General features: G+C 37.8%; 1 protein-coding gene across 3 annotated transcripts in view; it reads right to left on the reverse strand.

Moving 5' to 3' along the window:
* Nucleotides 1-19,376, reverse strand: part of uggt2 (UDP-glucose glycoprotein glucosyltransferase 2) — an 84,683-nt gene that overhangs the window by 53,038 nt on the left and 12,269 nt on the right. For all 3 annotated transcript variants that reach the window (XM_088352174.1, XM_088352173.1, XM_088352175.1), the window contains 10 exons: nucleotides 19,133-19,268; nucleotides 18,068-18,199; nucleotides 17,806-17,970; nucleotides 17,224-17,347; nucleotides 17,050-17,148; nucleotides 16,719-16,813; nucleotides 14,367-14,570; nucleotides 5,225-5,356; nucleotides 257-387; nucleotides 47-142 (listed from right to left, as the gene is read on the reverse strand). In XM_088352174.1, coding sequence (XP_088208300.1) covers nucleotides 47-142; nucleotides 257-387; nucleotides 5,225-5,356; nucleotides 14,367-14,570; nucleotides 16,719-16,813; nucleotides 17,050-17,148; nucleotides 17,224-17,347; nucleotides 17,806-17,970; nucleotides 18,068-18,199; nucleotides 19,133-19,268 — 1,314 coding nt within the window. The remainder of the gene's footprint in view (nucleotides 1-46; nucleotides 143-256; nucleotides 388-5,224; nucleotides 5,357-14,366; nucleotides 14,571-16,718; nucleotides 16,814-17,049; nucleotides 17,149-17,223; nucleotides 17,348-17,805; nucleotides 17,971-18,067; nucleotides 18,200-19,132; nucleotides 19,269-19,376) is intronic.

A 19,376-nucleotide genomic window follows, 5' to 3' on the forward strand; every position in this document is an offset into this window, starting at 1 on the left:
CTTTCAAATTAAAAATCAAATATGTCACAAGAGGGCAACTTCTTACCTGTGGGTCTCTTGGAGAAAGGTCACATCCCTTCGTACCTCTCCCTTGGGGGCTGCGGCTAACAGGGCATCAACCTTCATTACCATGTCGCTGGCCCTGAGGAACAAAATAGAACAAAAAAAGGAGTTTGTGAATCTTGTTAAGACAATGAACAGCCAAAAGGAATTAAACAACAAACCATCAACAATAACAGGGGGCAAAAAATCTTACTGCAATGGCTTCATCCCCATTTGTTTAACTTGGGATTTAACTTTCTCAGCAGAGCTGCTCCGAGTAATCTTGTTCAGCAATTTGAAATCCTCGGCAGTGAATTCCTCCTGCTCATCGAACGGCCCGAGGATCTGAAACACGTCATGTCACAAAACAGTGTCAACAAAAGCATAGTTAAAGGGACAGTGACTATTATTTGACTATTAATTAATACACTTTCATCCTAAACTGTGCCTTTGGGAGCTAGCCTCACGCTACTAACAACACGCTCGCATGCCTGCATACTAGTTTGTTAAGAAAATAAAAGCCGTATTCGTTAGACTCACGGCAGACCATCCTCTTCTGCCTCCTTGTTAATGACATCTAAGTTGTCTTTCTCAATGTCGGAAAGAAACCTTATTACGATGACGTCTTCCTACGCTCCCTTACTTCAATACACCCCAGCAATATGCCCGTTTGCTTTTGACCTGGAAGCTGCGTCATGAGCCTTACTCTGTGCAATTTGCACGATGAAGGTATGTTTATGTTTACGCTCAGAAGTTGTGATCTTCCTCAGCGCACATATTCCACCGGTCTAAATCTTACCTTACATACTCGAGCGCCGATGGCGGCCGTTAAAAAAATTACATAAATTGGCCGCATCTCTCAATAACCCGCAGGGTTGAAAATTTGGGAAAAAAGTAGCGGATTATACTCCGGTAAGTATTTGAACACCTAAGAAAATGAATTGTGATATTTGGTACAGTAGGCTCTGTTTGCTTTTACAGAGGTCAACGTTTCCTGTAGTCTTTCACCAGGTTTTGGACACACTGCAGGAGGACCTTGTCCCACTCCTCCACACAGATCTGCTGTCGCTGAGAAACACAGAATTTGAGCTCCCTCCAAAGATTTTTGAATGGGTTGTGGTCTGTAGGCTGGCTGGGCCATACTAGAACCTTATTATGCTTCTTGGGGGAGCCACTCCTGGGTTTTCCTGGCTGTGTGCTTCGGGTCGTTGTGATCCAAGACCCAGCCAAAACCTATCTTCAATGCTCTAACTGAGGGAAGGAGGTTGTTTCCCAAAATCTCACAATACAAATAAAAATCAATGAATCTGTAATGAATGAATCCATCATTTGCTGCACTTACATTAAACTTGTGCCCCAAGTTTGAGACCCCTGTGCTATATATTATCACACCATCATTATTAAGATAAGACAAATACTATCAGTTATATTAAAATAAATACAAATACAAATAGATTGATGGATTTCCTAAAACAGTGAATTGTTTTCTTTAGGTAACTGCAATTATTTAGCCATATATAAACGTAGTATGTTGTACTTTGGAAAGAAATATGAAGGGGAAATGGTAAGATTAAATTAGGTTTTGATAAAAGACATTAGTGCATAATGATACCTTGAATAGGAAGAATGGAAAGGGGCCTATAAAAGGTATCACCCCACTGATTAAGGGCAAACATTATTAAAAAAAAAAAAAACAATGTGAAAGTTTCAAAATAATCACATTGGGGAAAAAAAACTATGTAACCACACAAAGTTAATTGTGCAACTCCTGTCATCTGCTGAAAGTGCATCTATCTCTTATCTTTGCGACTGCACACTGCTGATAAGGACATGAACAAAGATAAGAGATTTTTTTTTGTTTGAAGTGAATACAGAGTTTTCGAACCTATTAGGTCAACTCTGATATGATCCTAAGCAGACATGATGACCTTTGGGAACAAAACGAATGTGAGGCCGGAAATTATGAGCCAGTCAGTAGTCAGCCACGTTTTTAAACAGGAAACCTGACGCTTTTGAGTTTCCAAAAGGCAGCTAAGAAACTTGAATGATTTCAAGAGCTAAACAGGAAGAGTGGTTCAAAATCATTGCAGAGCTGAATGTAAAACTGGTGAGCTATTCATACCAGCTATGATTTCTCCACCTCCACTTAATGATGTTTGGGATCAATAAGTAAATTTAGTCCAATACATAACATTTTACAAAATAGATTAAAATGAGTAGAATAATAAGAGTAAATAATATATTAATGCCTGTGATTCCCATACAATTTTGTGAGACCCTGGAGGATTGACAGTTTAGGGAGTTCCAGGGGCATGCGTCCCAGAAGAAAATGTTGTACATTTTAAATTCAAACTCATCGATCTGGTGCATTTTTAGAGGAAAATCAAGAAGCTAGATCTTTGTTGAATGAAGGCCCTCATAAACTATTTAATCATTAATTCACTAGACATGAAAGGCAATTACACAGCACACAAATCACACCCACAAAGCACGGTAAACGAGACAGGAGTTTAATGCAAAAAGAGGTGCCATATTTACTTACAGTAAGATGGACTATGTAGAATAAAAATAATTTGTGTAAAGAATGTGCTTGAAAAATAAATGCTCATATCAATATACGATGACGTTGCTGTGTGCTCCCAGTGACAGAGACCATCAGGATTAAAGCTGAAATGGATGAGACTAGATCTAACAAAAAACTATTGTTTTGAATTTAGTTATGTGGCGTACACAATTTAAAATGATAAATAAAAAAGGAATGGCTGAAACGGATGAGTTCACAGGTATGTTATTATCATACGCAACTTATTACAGTGTTCCTACAGCTTTAGGCAAGCTAAATTTAAGACTTTCAAGACCTTTTTTATGCCTTGAGAAATCAAATTTAACATGAACTTGACAAAAAAAACCAACAATTGAAACAAATAAGACAATACAGTGGGACCTCGCTACTTCGCGGTTCCACGTTCGCGGGTTCAGAGCTTCGCGGGTCTAAAAAAAAAATAATAATAAAAAAAAGCATTTCTGAAGGGGCGTCGCTACTTGGTGTATTTTCACTTTTTGCGGGTGGTTTTGGTCCCCATTAACCGCGATAACCGAGGGATTACTGTAAACACGAATATTTCTCGCACAGAATACATCGTGTCTCCATGTTTTACACAGCACAGCTCTAAGCTAATGCGAAAAACGTTACGAGGTCAGGCATTTCTCATTACATTTACACGTTCTAGTTGTCCAAGATAAACATCTCTGTCCCAAGTTGATATGTGTATTTTGGGTAGACCTAAGACATGCGTCTGCTCTGAAAGGCCCGATTGAAACCAGATCACCGTTTTGATAGTTCGTTATTGTGGTCACATGATGTTACCACCAAAGTAAATGAGTAAATTCATAAATGTTGCTAAGTCTTTTTAGTTCATCCATCCATCCATTATCTGCACCGCTTATCGGTAGTGAACACATCCCGCTTATCCTCAGAAGGGTGTTCACATTTTTAAGACTTTTGAAAATTGTTTTGAATATATTTTGATGCCTACTTAAAGCCTTATTTTTAGAATAATGAATCCAATGCCTTTTAAGACTTTTCAATGATCCGCGGGAACCCTGTATTAGTGATGGAAATTCCGGCTCTTTTTGAGAAATGGCTATTTTAGCTAGACTCACGACACAGAGTGGGCACTTTTGGCTCTTCGGGTTTTTTGTTGCTTTACCCGTTATATTACAAATGATAATTTAATATTATGCATGTAATGAATTAATTAAAACATGTATTATAGTAGGGCAGCACTGCGGTACAGTGGTTAGCGCTGGTGCGGCACAGTTCTGAGGTCATGAGATTGAACCTCCTGTGTGGAGTTTGCATGTTCTCCCCGTGCTTACGTGCGTTTCCTCCGAGCATTCCGGTTTCCTACCACATTATAAAAAAATGCATGTCAGGTTAATTGGCCGGTCCAAATTGTCCCAAGGTGTGAATGAGCGGGCAAATTGTCTGTCTCTGTGTACCCTGCAACTGGCTGGCAACCAGTTCAGGGTGTCCCCTGCCCACTGCCCGAAGATAGCTGGGATGGGCTCCAACACCCCCGCGACCCTACTAAGGATAAGCGGTGCGGATAATGGATGGATGGATGTATTATAATACTGTATTCTAGTAGCCTTCAACTTCGAACTTTTTATACTAACTAACTTTAAAGTCAAGCAACACAGAATTCATTAATAAAAAAAAAAACAATACAAGATAAAAATAAAATGTTATTTTATTTAAAAGCTTAACTATATACAATCCAACTTTTAACCTCAACATAAGTGCTCCACTCCAGCACTTGTTTTACCAAACTCGCAACCCGATGTTTAACAAACACACAGAGAAGAAAAGTAATTCCTATTCAATTTCAAACAACATTTAATTCGATCACTATATGGCAAGAAAATAATCTCACAGTGAGGGGTCCCTGCTGTTGTACGGAGCAAAGTATGGGGGTTTGAATCACCAGATTGTAACAGAATCCTCACAGACACATTTCTTCACATTGTTTGTCTGTGCCTTGCCATCTTTTTACAACCAATCCTTGAGTGTGCGTTTGTGTATATGGCATTCTGTGATAATGGGTAGGAGTAGGAGGGGGTACTCTTAATTGTACATTAAATATTTTTATACATCACTTTGAGTTACCTTTGCTGTGTGAGAAGTGCTGTACAGATACATTTCGGTTTTATCTCAAATTGGAACTCTCGGTCGGTGTTTTTAGAAAGGAATTTCAAAATGGCAAACATTTTATTCAGCTGAATATGTCTCCTTTAATCATTCTTACAACGTGATAAAAACTTGTTCCAAACAGTTGTTTGTGTCTATATCCACAAGATTTTCATCCATCCATGCCCAGGAAGGGTAATTTGGGGACAAATAGTCTAAAATGTATTATTTACTACTTGCCTTAGGGGCGTTGACTGTAATGGGATTGTAAGAAAATGTTTTCTCCACTTAAGTCGACATTTTCTGTATGTTTTCTTCGAGTCTATTTCAAGATAAGAGCCTTCCGGCTTCCCACAGCAGAGAAACATTTGATAATTTCAAATGTGCACACCATTTATCGACATAGCAGCCCCTCGCCAGATAAAACAAACAAAAGTCATTTTGACAACTGTTTTTTTGGGCCTATGAAAAACAAAAAACTAGAGCACTCACCCTTCCATTGCTGATGACGGCGCTCTGTCCGTCTGTCAGTTTGAGAACTTCCCGGCAAAAGAGCTGCTGACTGCGGATGAAATGGACTTCCAGGGTGTTGAACTTCTTCTCAAAGGCATCTGCGTTCATGCCCTAAGAGTGAAAAAAAGTTTTTCCTGTATTGAATAGGACTGCAACAATTAATCAACATCGTCAGCAAAAATTGATAAAAGAAATAGTCAACGAGTAATATCGTTGAATATTATCGTCAGACACAATTTTTTGACGGAAAGAAGATTCTCAATATCAATATTATCTCTGATGAGAGTCGCACATGCACAATCACAATTAGCATCTCTGTCTCAAATGGTAACAAACATACAGAAATCGTGCCTTCAACATCAACTACGCATAGCGAAACTTTCAAGGTTTTGGAGCATTTTAGCCTTGATAAAGCCAATCAAAAGAATACTTGCAAAGTTTGCAAAGTATACCTAGTGTATCATGCCAGGAGATGGATGATGCATTAACATTCAAAAGCACAATGGTCAGTTGAACGAAACGGTAAGATTCAAGTAACAGTTAAGCAAGTGACAACTCTGAAAAGTTGCCTGCCCCATTTTTCACAACTTGAAACACAATAAGACGACTCATCGCAAAAAAAAAAAACATTGTTGCAAAATATTAAGGATTGATAATCACAATGTACAACAGAGCAACACTTTAAAATTAAATATATTATAAATCTGCTTTTAACATTCATTGCATGTATATGACATTGCCGTTTTCCATCTGCCATCAGTCTGTACCTGTACTTACTCATCTTCATTCATGCAATGTTTGCGTTCCGTTGTCTGCTACAAGCCACGTGAACTCCTCTTACCACGATGCTTTTAATGTACGTTTATGTTATGTAGCGTCATAAATTCTGTTAGCTTCTTTTGAATCTTTTTTCTGGGGCTGAGGTTTTGGCTTGATTCCTAACCACTTTTCAATTTTTCTTGTGTTCTCTGTGTGTCTACCTTGGAAAATGATATGCAAATGCACGACCTTTTAACACTCGAAGAGTCCAGAAGCACGAAGTTATTCGACGCAGGTTTCTGATTGGCTGCCTAGTATGCAAACTGCCAAACGGAACGAAATGTCCTAACCGAACGAAGATTTCAAAATCGGACTAAAGCAAACGTTTGATTTGAAAAAAAAAAAAAAAAAATCTTGGAAAAGCTGTTGGCCACCCAGGCAGAGACGATTTGTAAGTTGTACGCACTACGTAAATGCATGCCTCGGGCAGACGTTATTTCAGACACTGGTTAAGCCTATATGGTTTTGATGACATGCATTGTACATTTTATATGTTGATATTCTGCTGTAAAAGACGGCTTTAAATTAAATGTATGCAGAAAGACGAACAAACGTCAGTTGTTGTAAGCGTTTGATTTCAAACTTTTTGAGAATCAAAAAGTATTTTTGTTACAAACTTTGCCGTTAACCACTGAATATACTTCACAAAATTGACCTATCTGTATTATTGACTGTTCTACTGCTGCTGCTAATGTGCCTGTTATTGGTTTACAAGGACTGAAAATGTATACTTGATTTTACATTTTTTGGCTGTTCCCAAAAAATGGACATAGGCTTATTTATGAATTTATGTCTCTACTGACTGAGCACTGAGCATTTTTTGTTTATTTTTTAAAAGATTAATTTTTCATTCTACGAATTTTCTCGTGTTTATTATCATTTGCCACATAATATAATCAACTTCATACTTAATCAAAGAATAAAATAATAAATATCCAATTATTCGACTCGTCGTTTCAATAGTCTGTGACTAGTCATCTATAAAATAGTCGTTAGTTGCAGGCCTAGTGTTTTGTACAATCTAATAGAGTAGCTCGAGGACTTTTTCCCCCCATTAAAGCGTGTCCATAACAAAATCGAAGCAATTTACAGGGTTAAAGAATGATGAATGAATGACAAGTTGGGCGACATTATGTTGTTTTTTTCCTTATTATTCACAATAGCGTAGCATTGACGCGGCCGTCAAATATTTCAAGCACAGAGACCGAGCTGTCAGAGCGAGTCTGCGCCTAAAAGTGAGATTAATCAATTTCTAATTAATAAAAACCAACTTTTAATTAAATCTCTGCCATTTTTTGTGCCTGTAACAAATTAGGTGTGGGAGTAAAAAAGGTATGTGGAGTCAGGTTATTAGTTTTAGCAATGTTCCTCTTCTCAGGAGAACAGGTAAATACCAATAATGTCAGCACAATCCAGTCAGCAAGACTGTCTGGCAGCCAATAATAAACTCATATCCCCTGACTCCGAGCTTCAATTCAAGCATCCTCCTATTCCTTGCATTGCTATTTCCAGCCCACTTGCCGCCACAGCCAACTGCTTAAACAAGGTAGAATTGAAGGGATGGTTTTTATAGCAGGCATGAAAATGGGCCAGGGGTTAAAAAAGTGAGAAGGGTGTGGAACAAATACCCCATTTATTTATGTATAACATGCACTCCCTAATTATTTTTTGTTTCACTATTTCTCAGCCCAAACTAAGCATTTTAAGTGACAAAAACACAAATTCAACATACATTTTACAAAGTATTTATCTATTGTCCTTCAAAGTCAGAATCATCACACCAGAGGTCCCCAACGTGGTGCCCGCAGGCACCAGGATGGCCCCCACACCCCAAGGATAGGACCTGTTCTGAAAATAGCTCACCAGTGCTGGGTCATTGCGATTTTCTAATAAAGTCATATTTTTTATTGGTCTACTGAGTCTATTTAAACCTATTTCCAACAATGACTTTGGTAATAACATAGTAGAAGAAGAAATTAATTTATTTAACTTTTTATTTATTCATTTTACAGGAAATACAACAAACTGAATTCCAATTTATGTGCATAAAATGAACAGTTTTTTTTGTTGGTTATCTGGCTAGCTTTTTAGCATCGTAGCTAGTCATCTTCCCATCCTTTTAGCATTTAGCAAGCTTTTTTATATTTTTTTGCAAGCTATCTAGCTGGCCACCTTTCTAGCTAGCTATCTAGCTTTGTTTTTAGCTTTTACTCTTTTAGCTAGAAATCTAGCTACCTCTTAGTTTTGTACCTGTTTACCTTTCTAGCAAACTATAAAGCTACCTTTTTAGCCATTTAGCAAGCCATGTAGCCAAGTTGGTGTTCAAAAATTTATATCAAACTAAGTATCCTTTATGCTTGTAAAGTAGCTGTAAGCTCGTAAAAAAAGTTGGAGACCCCAAGATACACCAATAATTGTTTCCCTCATTGTGTGTTGTTGAGTTGAATTTTTTTTTAAGGATGACTTTTTATTTTCTCAATCCTCTCGTATTTGTCACTGGTGGTCTAAAGTTTAGAATTCGGTGCTCATAGTAACGTGGCCCGGGCTTCATTCCTGTTGCAACCAATGTTTTGTGATTGTAGTCAGCAATATTTTTGACTGATCAGTCATTGCACAAAAAAGTACTATACTACCGTAAAACCTAGTGTATAACACACCCCCAAACTTTAAGGTCCTATTAAATAAAAAAAATAAAGTGCGCTATACATCCGTCTGTTTCCTGTACCACTTATCCTCACAGGGGTCGCGGGGGTGCTGAAGCCCATCCCAGCTGTCTTTGGGCAGTGGGCAGAGGACACTGGTTGGCAGCCAGTCGCAGAGTACACAGAGACAACCAAAAAAAAAACTACATTTTGTAGAACTTAATTTAAATCATCTATTCCTTTATTTTTCATGGAATCATTTCATTTATTTATACATTTAGTTATGTATTATTTTAAACACATAAAGGATTTGAATATAAATATCCCCCAAAAATATAAAACAAAGAGCCTTTTAAATGTCACAAAAGCAAAAGGATGTGATGTCATTTTCACAAAATGTGTATTTAAACAAACATATGAAAACAGGAAGTGATGCAATGTGTATTGTACAATGTGATACTCAAAATTTTGTAACAAAATAGTTTTCCCCCAGTGATTTAGGATCTAGTGTCAGTATTGCAACATAATATCCTGGTTGTTAGGGATCAGTGAATCGTGAACTGGATCCGCAGTGTATTTAGCTGTAGCGTCACGTACGCACGCATTCTATAGATATATAAAAAAAAATCCTGAGGGTTCACCCAAACAGATTTACAATTACACAGATTTTTAATTTATTGTCGATTGGATGGACTTTGATGGTTTGATGATCCGACTGGTTGTTTTTTAAAAAAAATCTATACATAAGACATTGTTACAATTACTCAGTACTTGAGTACTTTTATCACCAAGTACTTTTTTACTTTTGCTCAAGTAATTTTTTGGATGAGTACTTTTTTACCTCTACTTGAGTCATATTATTCTGAAGTACTATTACTTTTACTTAGGAAAACATTTTGGCTACATTTTGAGTTGCAGGAAGATATTCCCATTACAATTTACCATTGGAAAACGCTACCTACATTTTTTGTGCGGTCCATAATAAAAGTCAATGATTGATACGTAATCCTTGCACTAGTACATTTCATAGTGCCCTGTTTAGGTGTAGCATGCACCTGTCATTTTTGTTGCAGCCCGTATGTAGCAATGACGCTTCATAGGATAATGTGATACAAATCACTGCGAGCTGCCGTTAATTATAAAGTAAGAAGAAACGAAATAGCAACGCGAAGGCACCAGAGAGCAGTGTCGGCATCCTATTCAAGCAGATTTGTTGAGAATTCTATTCCAAGCACTTTACAACACACACACACACCTATCACACGATAAAATTCAAGGAATTTTAAAATATTTCAAGCACCTGTGTTATATTATGGCATAGTCACTTGAAAAAGAACCCACATGTGCAATAACAGTAAATTGTGACAGAAAAAGAAGCTAACTCATACTGGGAATTTGTATTGTTGTTTTGTAAAAACTGTTGTTTCATTCTCATCTCGTAGACATAATCTTGTAAGACTTTTAGTACACATTTCGTCTAAGGCTTACCAGGACCAGATGGCTCGTGTCACCAAAGGTACTGTCGCTTATGGCTGATAAGGGCAGTAAAAGCTTAATGAAATAATGCATTCTGCTACTCAACCATTCCTAGAGACAAGGATATCCGCCACCGTGTGACGGCCCCCGTGACAGATCAAGTGGAACCGACAGTGAGCCTTGACATCCGCAGGCTGTGGCGCATCACGCGTGCTTTAAAACGTATTCGAAGAGCTGATGTTCAGAAGGGGAATGAGAAGATGGGCTCATCAATCACTATTTAGCCAGACAGGGCACTTAAATCAAGAAAGCGGTGATGGGACGAGCCAATGCGAGTGGCCACATAGGGCTTTTATTATCCTCCCTTTTGCTGTTATGCTTGTCTGTTATGCCTGAAACGCTATCATTTATTTCACTGATACAGTCCACTGAAGTTCAGGACGCAAATACACACATTACGCAGATGCAGTCTGATTGCGTCTTTCACCTGAGAACAAAAAAAAAAGAATCCTTTTCTTGAGATGCTTTCCCTCTGTGCAAGGGAATTGCTCTCGGAAATCGTTTGAGTTTCAGAAACATCTCCAATTTCCTTCTTATTACCTTGCTGCAGAAAAAAAACTTAAATAAATAGAAGTGGTGGTAATGAGGCAAAATCTTTCAGGACAGTTTAAACAGTTTTTCAAAACTTTGTTTTCTGAGCTATAGGTTCATTTGCAAGCAAAATCAGAGATAACAATTTGTTGTGTGTGTTAATCTTACGGGAATTAAATTGGGAAAGATTTGCGATATTTGCAAATTGGATTCAACAATTTCTGGTGTTTTTGTTCTTTAAAAAAATGATGTGGAACTTGAAAAAAGTATTGAGACAGAAATTTAAAACACTGTCTTAAAACATAATACTTATAAAAGTATGTTCCTTATTTATATACATATATTTTTTTACTTAATTTTACCCTATTTCTAACTTCTTTTATCAACATTGTACACCGGGGTTGCAAAGAAAACTTAATCAACATTTTTATGTTAATGACAATAAAGACAATCTAAAATCTTATTAGGTCTAAATTAAAATGTTTTGCATGTATAAAAACATAAGTGTATATGATTTAAAAAATCTTGGACTAATAATTACTTATATATTTTAAATACATTGTGTATGAAAAATATAGTAAACAAAACCTTTATATTTTCCTCAAAGAACAGTTAAGAAATTGGGCCCTTTTTTGCATTGTTTTGTAGATGCCATTTATATAATGTAATAAAGAAAAATTATATTAAACTTCAGAGGTAAGACTATATAGGTTATTGTACTATACAGGGTATCGCCGATAAGAGATGTGGGCATTAATGCAAGTACCGTATTTTCCGCACTCTTAGGCGCACCGTGTTATGAGGCGCACCTTCAATGAATGATATATTTTTAAACTTTTTCCATTCATAAGGCGATAATTGGTGACTTTTTCATCCGCGTTAACAGACGCATTTTGTAGAATACGATCGCGCTTTATTGTTTAAATAAACGCGTTATACAGACTACGATCACCCATTTATTTTAATTAGCTCGCTTTATGGTTTCAATAAGCGTATTATATAGAATACGATAGCTTTTGTCGGAAGCGCAGCAGAATGCGCGTTCACGCGAGGGGGGGAGGATTCTGTACGGTAGTCGGATTTGGGCACAACACCGGGAAACGAGAACGGGTCCGGACCAGTGCGTGAAGTGCTTCCATTTTAAAGACTAGGGTCGTCGGCCGAGGGGGATTCCCGCAAAAAGTGAAAATCTGCAAAGTAGCGACGCCCCTTCAAAAAAAAAAAAACAAACACTGGATACGTTCCGGACGATCAGTCGCAAGTTGAATTTGTTCGTAAGTTGCTTTAGTGCTATATTTTGTATGGGATGTATGTTTAAGGTTTATATACGAATGTTTGAGGCTTGTATAAGTAACCTGTATTGTTTTGTACTACAAAATAAATATTTAATAAAATAATATGCTCTATAAAGACAAATAAAGTTAAGTTTAGGCGACTTCCTCCTCTGTGGTAGAAAGTGGTCGGAGAAAAGCCATCCAACCATTTTCTCAACCGCATAAAGCTTTTTTTTTCCACTTTCATTTCACAAGAAATGGTTCGCCTGTTCTTTACAATCCACACAAATGTATGCAGGAGATATTAAAGAAAAAAAATGTCAATGTTCTTAGCGCGCTGGGAATGGAGTATACAGTAGTATGTTTACACACAAACTAGGAATAGGAAGCCAGATCTTTTTCCACTGGGTTGATGCTGGGTGAGCTCTCACAGCGCCACACGCTGCTAGCGGTGGAAAGAAGCACTACAGTACTGTCCGTATCTACCTTTTTTTCATAACTAGAATGTTCGTAAGTAGGGGAGCGTCTGTATGACTTTTGATAGGAAAGAGCTTAAGACTTGCTTTTTTGTTATAGTCAGAAATTTACAGTGGGCCAGATAAAATAATTTAACAGGCCGGATTTGCCTTGCGGGCCGTATGTTTGACATTGTGGTGTAGTGCAACCGAAAACAAGTACTACAAAGCACAAGGAAGAATGCAAACTGGTGCCAAAGTGACACAAACGTACAATTGTATTTGTTTTTTTAAGGAATTATGTTTTTGAACATTAGGAGGCTCTAAATTATACATAATGCCCCTTTAAATAAATTGTAATTCCCCAATGCAAAACTGTTTAAATGGTTTGGTTTTACCTTAAATCCACTAAAAATATCTGGCTAGTTGACTTTGTATATTACTACATTACTATAGTCATGCAACGAGTGGCAAAGTAAAGTTTTCATTGAATTGAATGCTTTTGTCAAAATATTACAAAACAAAAGCAATGTACGCCAAGTGAATTAGAAGTGTATGCTATAACACAAATGCTTTCTACGAATAAGATAAACAGCACTTATGGTTAAGAGAATCAAACCACAGTGCATAATACAAACGACAAATGCTTCATTTGATAGAAATGTGCTGTGCCGTTACTCAGAGAGGAAAGCGTATGCTCTAAAAGAAATAACACAGCAGTCTGCTCTCTCCAAAAACAAGTGCCGAAGACAGCAGTGCAGTTTGCCACAGTCAGTCAAAAGTCAAGTGGGAATATGTGAGGAGCAAGTCACCAGCGGGGAAGCTGCCAGTCAAACGCCTTCAGCTTGTATTGAAAAGTTTTTGGTTCATCATTGTGTCTCGACCGTGACTTAGCAAATCTGTAAAAGAAGGATGCTGCCTCTTTGAATAACCGCCACTGCTTAAATGGACAGATTTTTAAAAATTGATTACATTCCTGAGTTAAAAGTGATGAAGTGAGTAGGTGAAAATAATAGAATTGAGCAATAGACTGACATACTGACCAAACAATTGGTTTAACCCATTTAACAGTTAGGATTGCCTTCTCAAATTAATAACATTTTATAACCCTGATAAGTTTATTATGATTACAATAAATACTGTAGTCCTGTTTTTACTTTTGCAACACCAGAAAAGGAGAAAGCATAGGATGACAGGGTTGTTCGTTATTTTGTCAATTATTGCTTACCGTTGATCGTTATTTTGAATACGATGCACACTATATTATTGTCACGATTGGCCCAACATGTTGCTGTTCTTTGATTACCACTCCCTTTAGGACGGATCTGCTTTTTGTAACCTAGGCTATTTAATAGAAGAGGCACACAGAGACAGACAACTCACTCACTCATTCACACCTATGGACAATTTGAACCGGCCAATTAACCTGACATGCGTGTTTTTGGAATGTGGGAGGAAACCGGAGTGCCCGGAGGAAACCTACGCAAGCACGGGGAGAACATGCAAACTCCACACAGGAAGGTTCTATCTCATGACCTTAGAACTGTGCCGCACATGCGCTAACCACTGCGCTACTGTGCTGCCCAAGCTCTTTTTAAACCTAGAAAAAAACAACAATAACATTTCAAAGATTTTAAGCACCTGTATGTACCCTGATTCTTGTCCCTCTTGCTCCAAATGCAGATAACTTTTTTACAATTGTGACAGTTTGACTCTACAAAGAATGAAACCAAGGAAAAGCTTTGCAGTTTCAACTTAAAGTTAAGTACTATTGCTATCGACATGAAATAGTGGTATGGCCAGTAGACTTCAATTCACCCCAAGAATGAAAGAAGTGCAAATGCCCGCTAACCGTTTCTTTTACCTGCAGCAGCAAGTCCGTCATCTTGCCCTGTTGAAGGAGTTGGTGACTTTGCTCCCTGGCAAGTTTTTGCACAAACTCAGTTGAGGCTTTATTCTTTTGGGTGAGAAGTGAAGCCCAGATAGCCCTGTACACGCTCGTGTTATCTTCGCTGGGCCTTCCGCCGGGATTATCCATCACCCCCACACGCACTCCTGGACTAGCTCTCTGCTTGTACATGCACACATAGACAGACACAAGCATTGAGAAGTAATTTAACACACCTGTCACATATTTTATTTCTAGCATGAATGGTGTCACTGAGGAAGTGTTCAAGAAAGAAGTGTTGATTGGCTGAAATAATCGTTTAGTTCAAGATATATGGGGAATGGCTATTACATTTAATTGGGCAAAAATCAGTAATGAGGACATGTTTTGTCCTTGATTTTTGTCACTGAAGGTTTCAGAAGTTTGTGTTCCGTAATTAAAAGTGAACATTCATCAGTCTTCATATGTCCTGTAGCTATATGTGTATAGCTTTTTTTTTTTTTTACCTAAAGAAGAACCCCAAATTTTGGTGCGCGTTACACACGTGGTTTTACTGTATTTGTACAATGATTGAACAATACATAATATCGATGACCACAATTGCAAAACAATGTATGCAAAGGGGATTGAACCCAGGTCTCGGTGGTGAGAGGGGGGGGGGGGGGGTGGTTTAAGGGTTATTGATCTATCTTCGTTATTCATTATCCATTATCCGTTATCGGTCAGTTCATAATACGCTACAAAGCCAAGGAGCCGGGACACTTACTCTCAGCCAAAAGGCCAAGCTAAGGTCCTAGCCCTAAAGCCTTGCTGCGATCATTGCGAATGCACCGTTCCCGGAGGTACTGCAATACCGGGCCAATGCGTGGAGTGGACAGAGCAAGCTCATATCCAATAGTATAAAGCTTAATCCTAATCACTGGACCATCAGTGATATAAATGTCATGGGAAAAAGGCATTAGGTTTTATCTCATTATCACACTATTTTTAGCCACAGTACCAGACATGAACATTGGAGAATGGAGAAAATAGGAAGTCGTCCTGAAAGATAATAATAAACGTAAAAAAGCACAACGAAGGAAACAACTCTTTGGTGTATCTAATGATTAATCGGACTTTAAAGGACATCAAATAAATACAATGTACATTTTATGTTGGTATTATGTCCATCGGCCTAGAGAGGGTGCTTGCCCAAGACACACTACAGAAATTGGTGCCATCCGTGAGTGTAATTTGGTTCATTGTTTACGTTGTCAATAAATTATTTCAATAATGGCTGCACAAATTCAACAACTTTTGTCACACACAATGCTTTAAATAGAAAAAAAATATTGAATACAGACGCTCCCCTAGTTACGACCGAGATGGGTTCCAGACGATTGTTCGTAAGTTGAATTTGTTTGTAAGTTGCTTCAGTGCTAATTGTTGTATGGAATGTATGTTTAAGGTTTATATAAGTATGTTTAAGGCATGTATAAGTAACCTGTATTTTTTTGTACTGAGAAATAATCATTTAATAAAAAATGTGCTCCATAAAGATAAATAAAATGAAGTTTAACTTACTTGTGGAAGATGGGCTACAAGAGTTAGGCTACCTTCTCCTCCGTGGTAAAAAGTTCTAGCTTTGTTATTCCACTTTCATTTTAAATAAAACGGCTCGCCTCTTCTTTACACTTAACACCAACCATATTGAATGGATGCACGATATATTAAAAGTATAAAAATGTCAGACTTCTTAGCGTGCTAGAGATACAGTACAGTCTGTTGACAGGAAGAGGAAGTCGGTAGATGCTGGGTGAGCTCTCTCAGCACCTCACGCGGTAGCGGCGGAAAGAAGCACTACAGTACTGTGCTATACTTTGAAACAGGTGCATAATACATAATCTAATTTACAGCAATGTCCGGATATTTTTCAACATCCCGAAAACAATGTTCGTATCTACCGTTTTTCATAACTCGAATGTTCGTAAGTAGGGGAGCGTCTTCAGAATGTATTGTCCTTGTAACATGTGAAATGCACAAAAAAATATCATCTGTCTCTAGTACCTTAAATAAAACTAGTGTGATGATTAGATAAAATCGAATGCCTTTTGGCATGTTAACTTTATCACTAGTGCACGAGTGGTCAGGAATTGGCACTCTCACCTGCCAAGTTTGAGCTGAGAAAAACTGGAAGCACATTTTATACTGATTTTTAAACAAAAATTGAGTGTGCGCTTTTTACACAACAAACACAATAGTCAGTTCCAATAATCAATACAATACGAAAAAATATTTTGTCAAAGTGTGCATTATAACTGCAAGTCTTAAAAACCGCAAATTACGTACCAAATGTTTAAGAGCAGCAAGCAATAACTTCCTTCCAGAGGCTTTCTCAAAATCGGCCACTATCCACAAGGTCACAGTGGCCATTCCGTCCTCATCTGTGGGGAAAATATAAATATATTGACAATACCAACTGTAGACTTTTAAATAAACGACAATAGATAATAGACCCATTATAAACTGTTTTGATTTGGATTTTACACTGTGTTGGTTTTAGATTTATATTTGAATATTTTTAAGCTCCTTGATTATTATTTTTGTTTCTGAGCAATGTGTAACAAAGTGTGAAAAAAAAAATAAAGAAAAATGTATTTTGGTGAAACCCTTTTCTCACCATTATTAGTCAGATATTTCATTCTTTTGGCCATCACAGCTGTCTTATCTCTGGAGTCCAGAAATGAAAACATTGTCGTGTCCTCCCAGTCACTTGCAACTGTACAAATTTTTTTTTTTAAAAAGCAATTGAAAGTGCCTCAATTCAAAAACTTTTATGAGAAGGTGGAGTCACCTGGAGTGGAAGTAAAGTCCAAGTACCTCCGGTCTGCACTTAGAATGAGTGGACTCATTCTAGGTACCACATTGGCTTGCTCCATTAGGTAATCCATCACATCTGTTCCCTCAGTCAAATGGCCCTGTGAACAGAAGTTGACTTATTGCACCATACTGTGAAGTATTTCCCCACAACAATCTGATACAGTTCCAATTATGCCCCCCCCTCTCCCTCCCTGTTATGCCTCGAGTTGAATTGATTCATTTTAATTATTTCATTCTGAAGGCAACTCACAAATTCAACGTTCCATTACCCAGTCAAACTGCTGTTCTCCAACAATAACAATACAAGCGGGTTTCAAGTCATGATTTTTTTGACTGCTGATTTCGTACTTGTCGCCAAGAAGCGTGTTTCGGACATTTATGACTATAATTAAGTAAGATTATTACTGCCTTTGCATAACCTATGACGCTAATTGAAATTACATCACTGGGGTAGTAACAGACCTCATAAACCAAATTGCCCTTTTAACAATAGTTCAGTATTTTGGATTGATTTTTGTGATTTACAGAACTCCTTAGGGACGGTAACCAAACGTACCTTGAAAACAGCTTTCTGTAAGGAAGTCGTAGAGTCCATTATGTGCTGCAAGATGACGTTTTCCAACTCATCTGGTTCCATCTCAGCTGGGCTCAAGGGGACGCCATTAAATAATGCCAGCGGTAGGGCACCTAAGCCACTCTTTTTGTAGAAGAGAGCGCCGTCCTGGGACACATAAAAACATTAATGCACTACTTATCAATATTAATTCACAACTATAAAAAAGAAAATAAAAAAACCACCATATACAGCATGTTCCTACCCTCCTTCCGTCATCGTACTCTGATTTAACACCAAGAATCCTTCCAGCGTTGGCTTTAGGGAATTTGATCTTCAGGAAAGTTGTAATCGTGTCAACCGTCAATCTGTCCCCTTCATTGACTCGGTTGTACAACTGCATTGGATTGACAGTTGAAATAAGATTTAACTGTATGCTCATATCCAGTGTTCTCGTTTGCCCGCGTCCCTGCTTACTAGACGCATCATTTTTGCTGGGGACGCGTAGTCTCAAATCGACGTGTGTCCCCGGGATGCAACTTTTTTGACACAAAATTGTCATTATTACCTGATTACATTTTTTTTTAAACAAAGATTTACCGCACTCCAAACTTTTCGTCAGGCAGATCCGGCAGATGTTGTTTTGGTCTCGCGGTTTGAGTTTTCGTCTGCCCGCCGATCTGAGTTGTGTAGTCAAAAGTCCGTCTCTGTTTAGAGAACCGGCTTTTTCGGCTCAACTCATTTAAGGGAGCCGGCTCTCAAACGGCTCACTTGCTTTGATGCATTATATTACGAATTATTATTTTGTATAAAGAAGTTACGAAAAAAAGGAAGGAGAAGGAAAGGAGAAAATGAAAAAAAGACAGGTTTGTGGTTATCCCTTTAATCGGTATATTACCAAAAATAATTTGATGCAGAAAATGAATTAATAATTTGATGATTAAAACTGAATGAATATATAGATTTTTATTATATATTTGTCACCGATTTACAATTTCAACCTCGAAAACACTAAATTTTGGGGACCCATAGATCTCTGTTGGGACCCATAGGTTTTTGAGCATGCGAGTCCCCGGGACCCATCACTTTTCAGAGGTAAAATGAACACTGCATATCCTTGCCTTGGTCCACGGTTTGGTAGAAGATAGATTGTGTAGAATTTGACAAATCAGTGACCACAGGAAGGCAAATTCACTACCGCAGTGCAAATGTGTCGAAAACAACTCAGTTGTAGCAAGGAGGCAAGGGAATAACTGAGCCAAGTACTTAAGTTATTCAGGATAGCTGAAGAGGGAACAACAAATATAACTTATATTTGTGATATACTTACTGAGGCCATTGATATCAGGGCTTGGGATAAATCATACTCGTCTACAATGTAATTCAGGAGTCGGTAAAAGCCAACCCCCGCGTCCGAGAAGCCATCAATCTCATCTTGGGTGTTGACAACAAACACATATCCAATTCTGGACAAAGTGAACAAAACAAGTATTCAATTTGCAGATGAAATGAGAAACACCACCTTGGCGAGGATTATAAATGCCCAAAGTGGAGAATAAAAAGCAGCAGATGTA

This window comes from Urocampus carinirostris, chromosome 14 (genome assembly GCF_059441175.1).
Source record: "Urocampus carinirostris isolate Australia breed hairy pipefish chromosome 14, RoL_Ucar_1.0, whole genome shotgun sequence".
NCBI lineage: Eukaryota > Metazoa > Chordata > Actinopteri > Syngnathiformes > Syngnathidae > Urocampus > Urocampus carinirostris.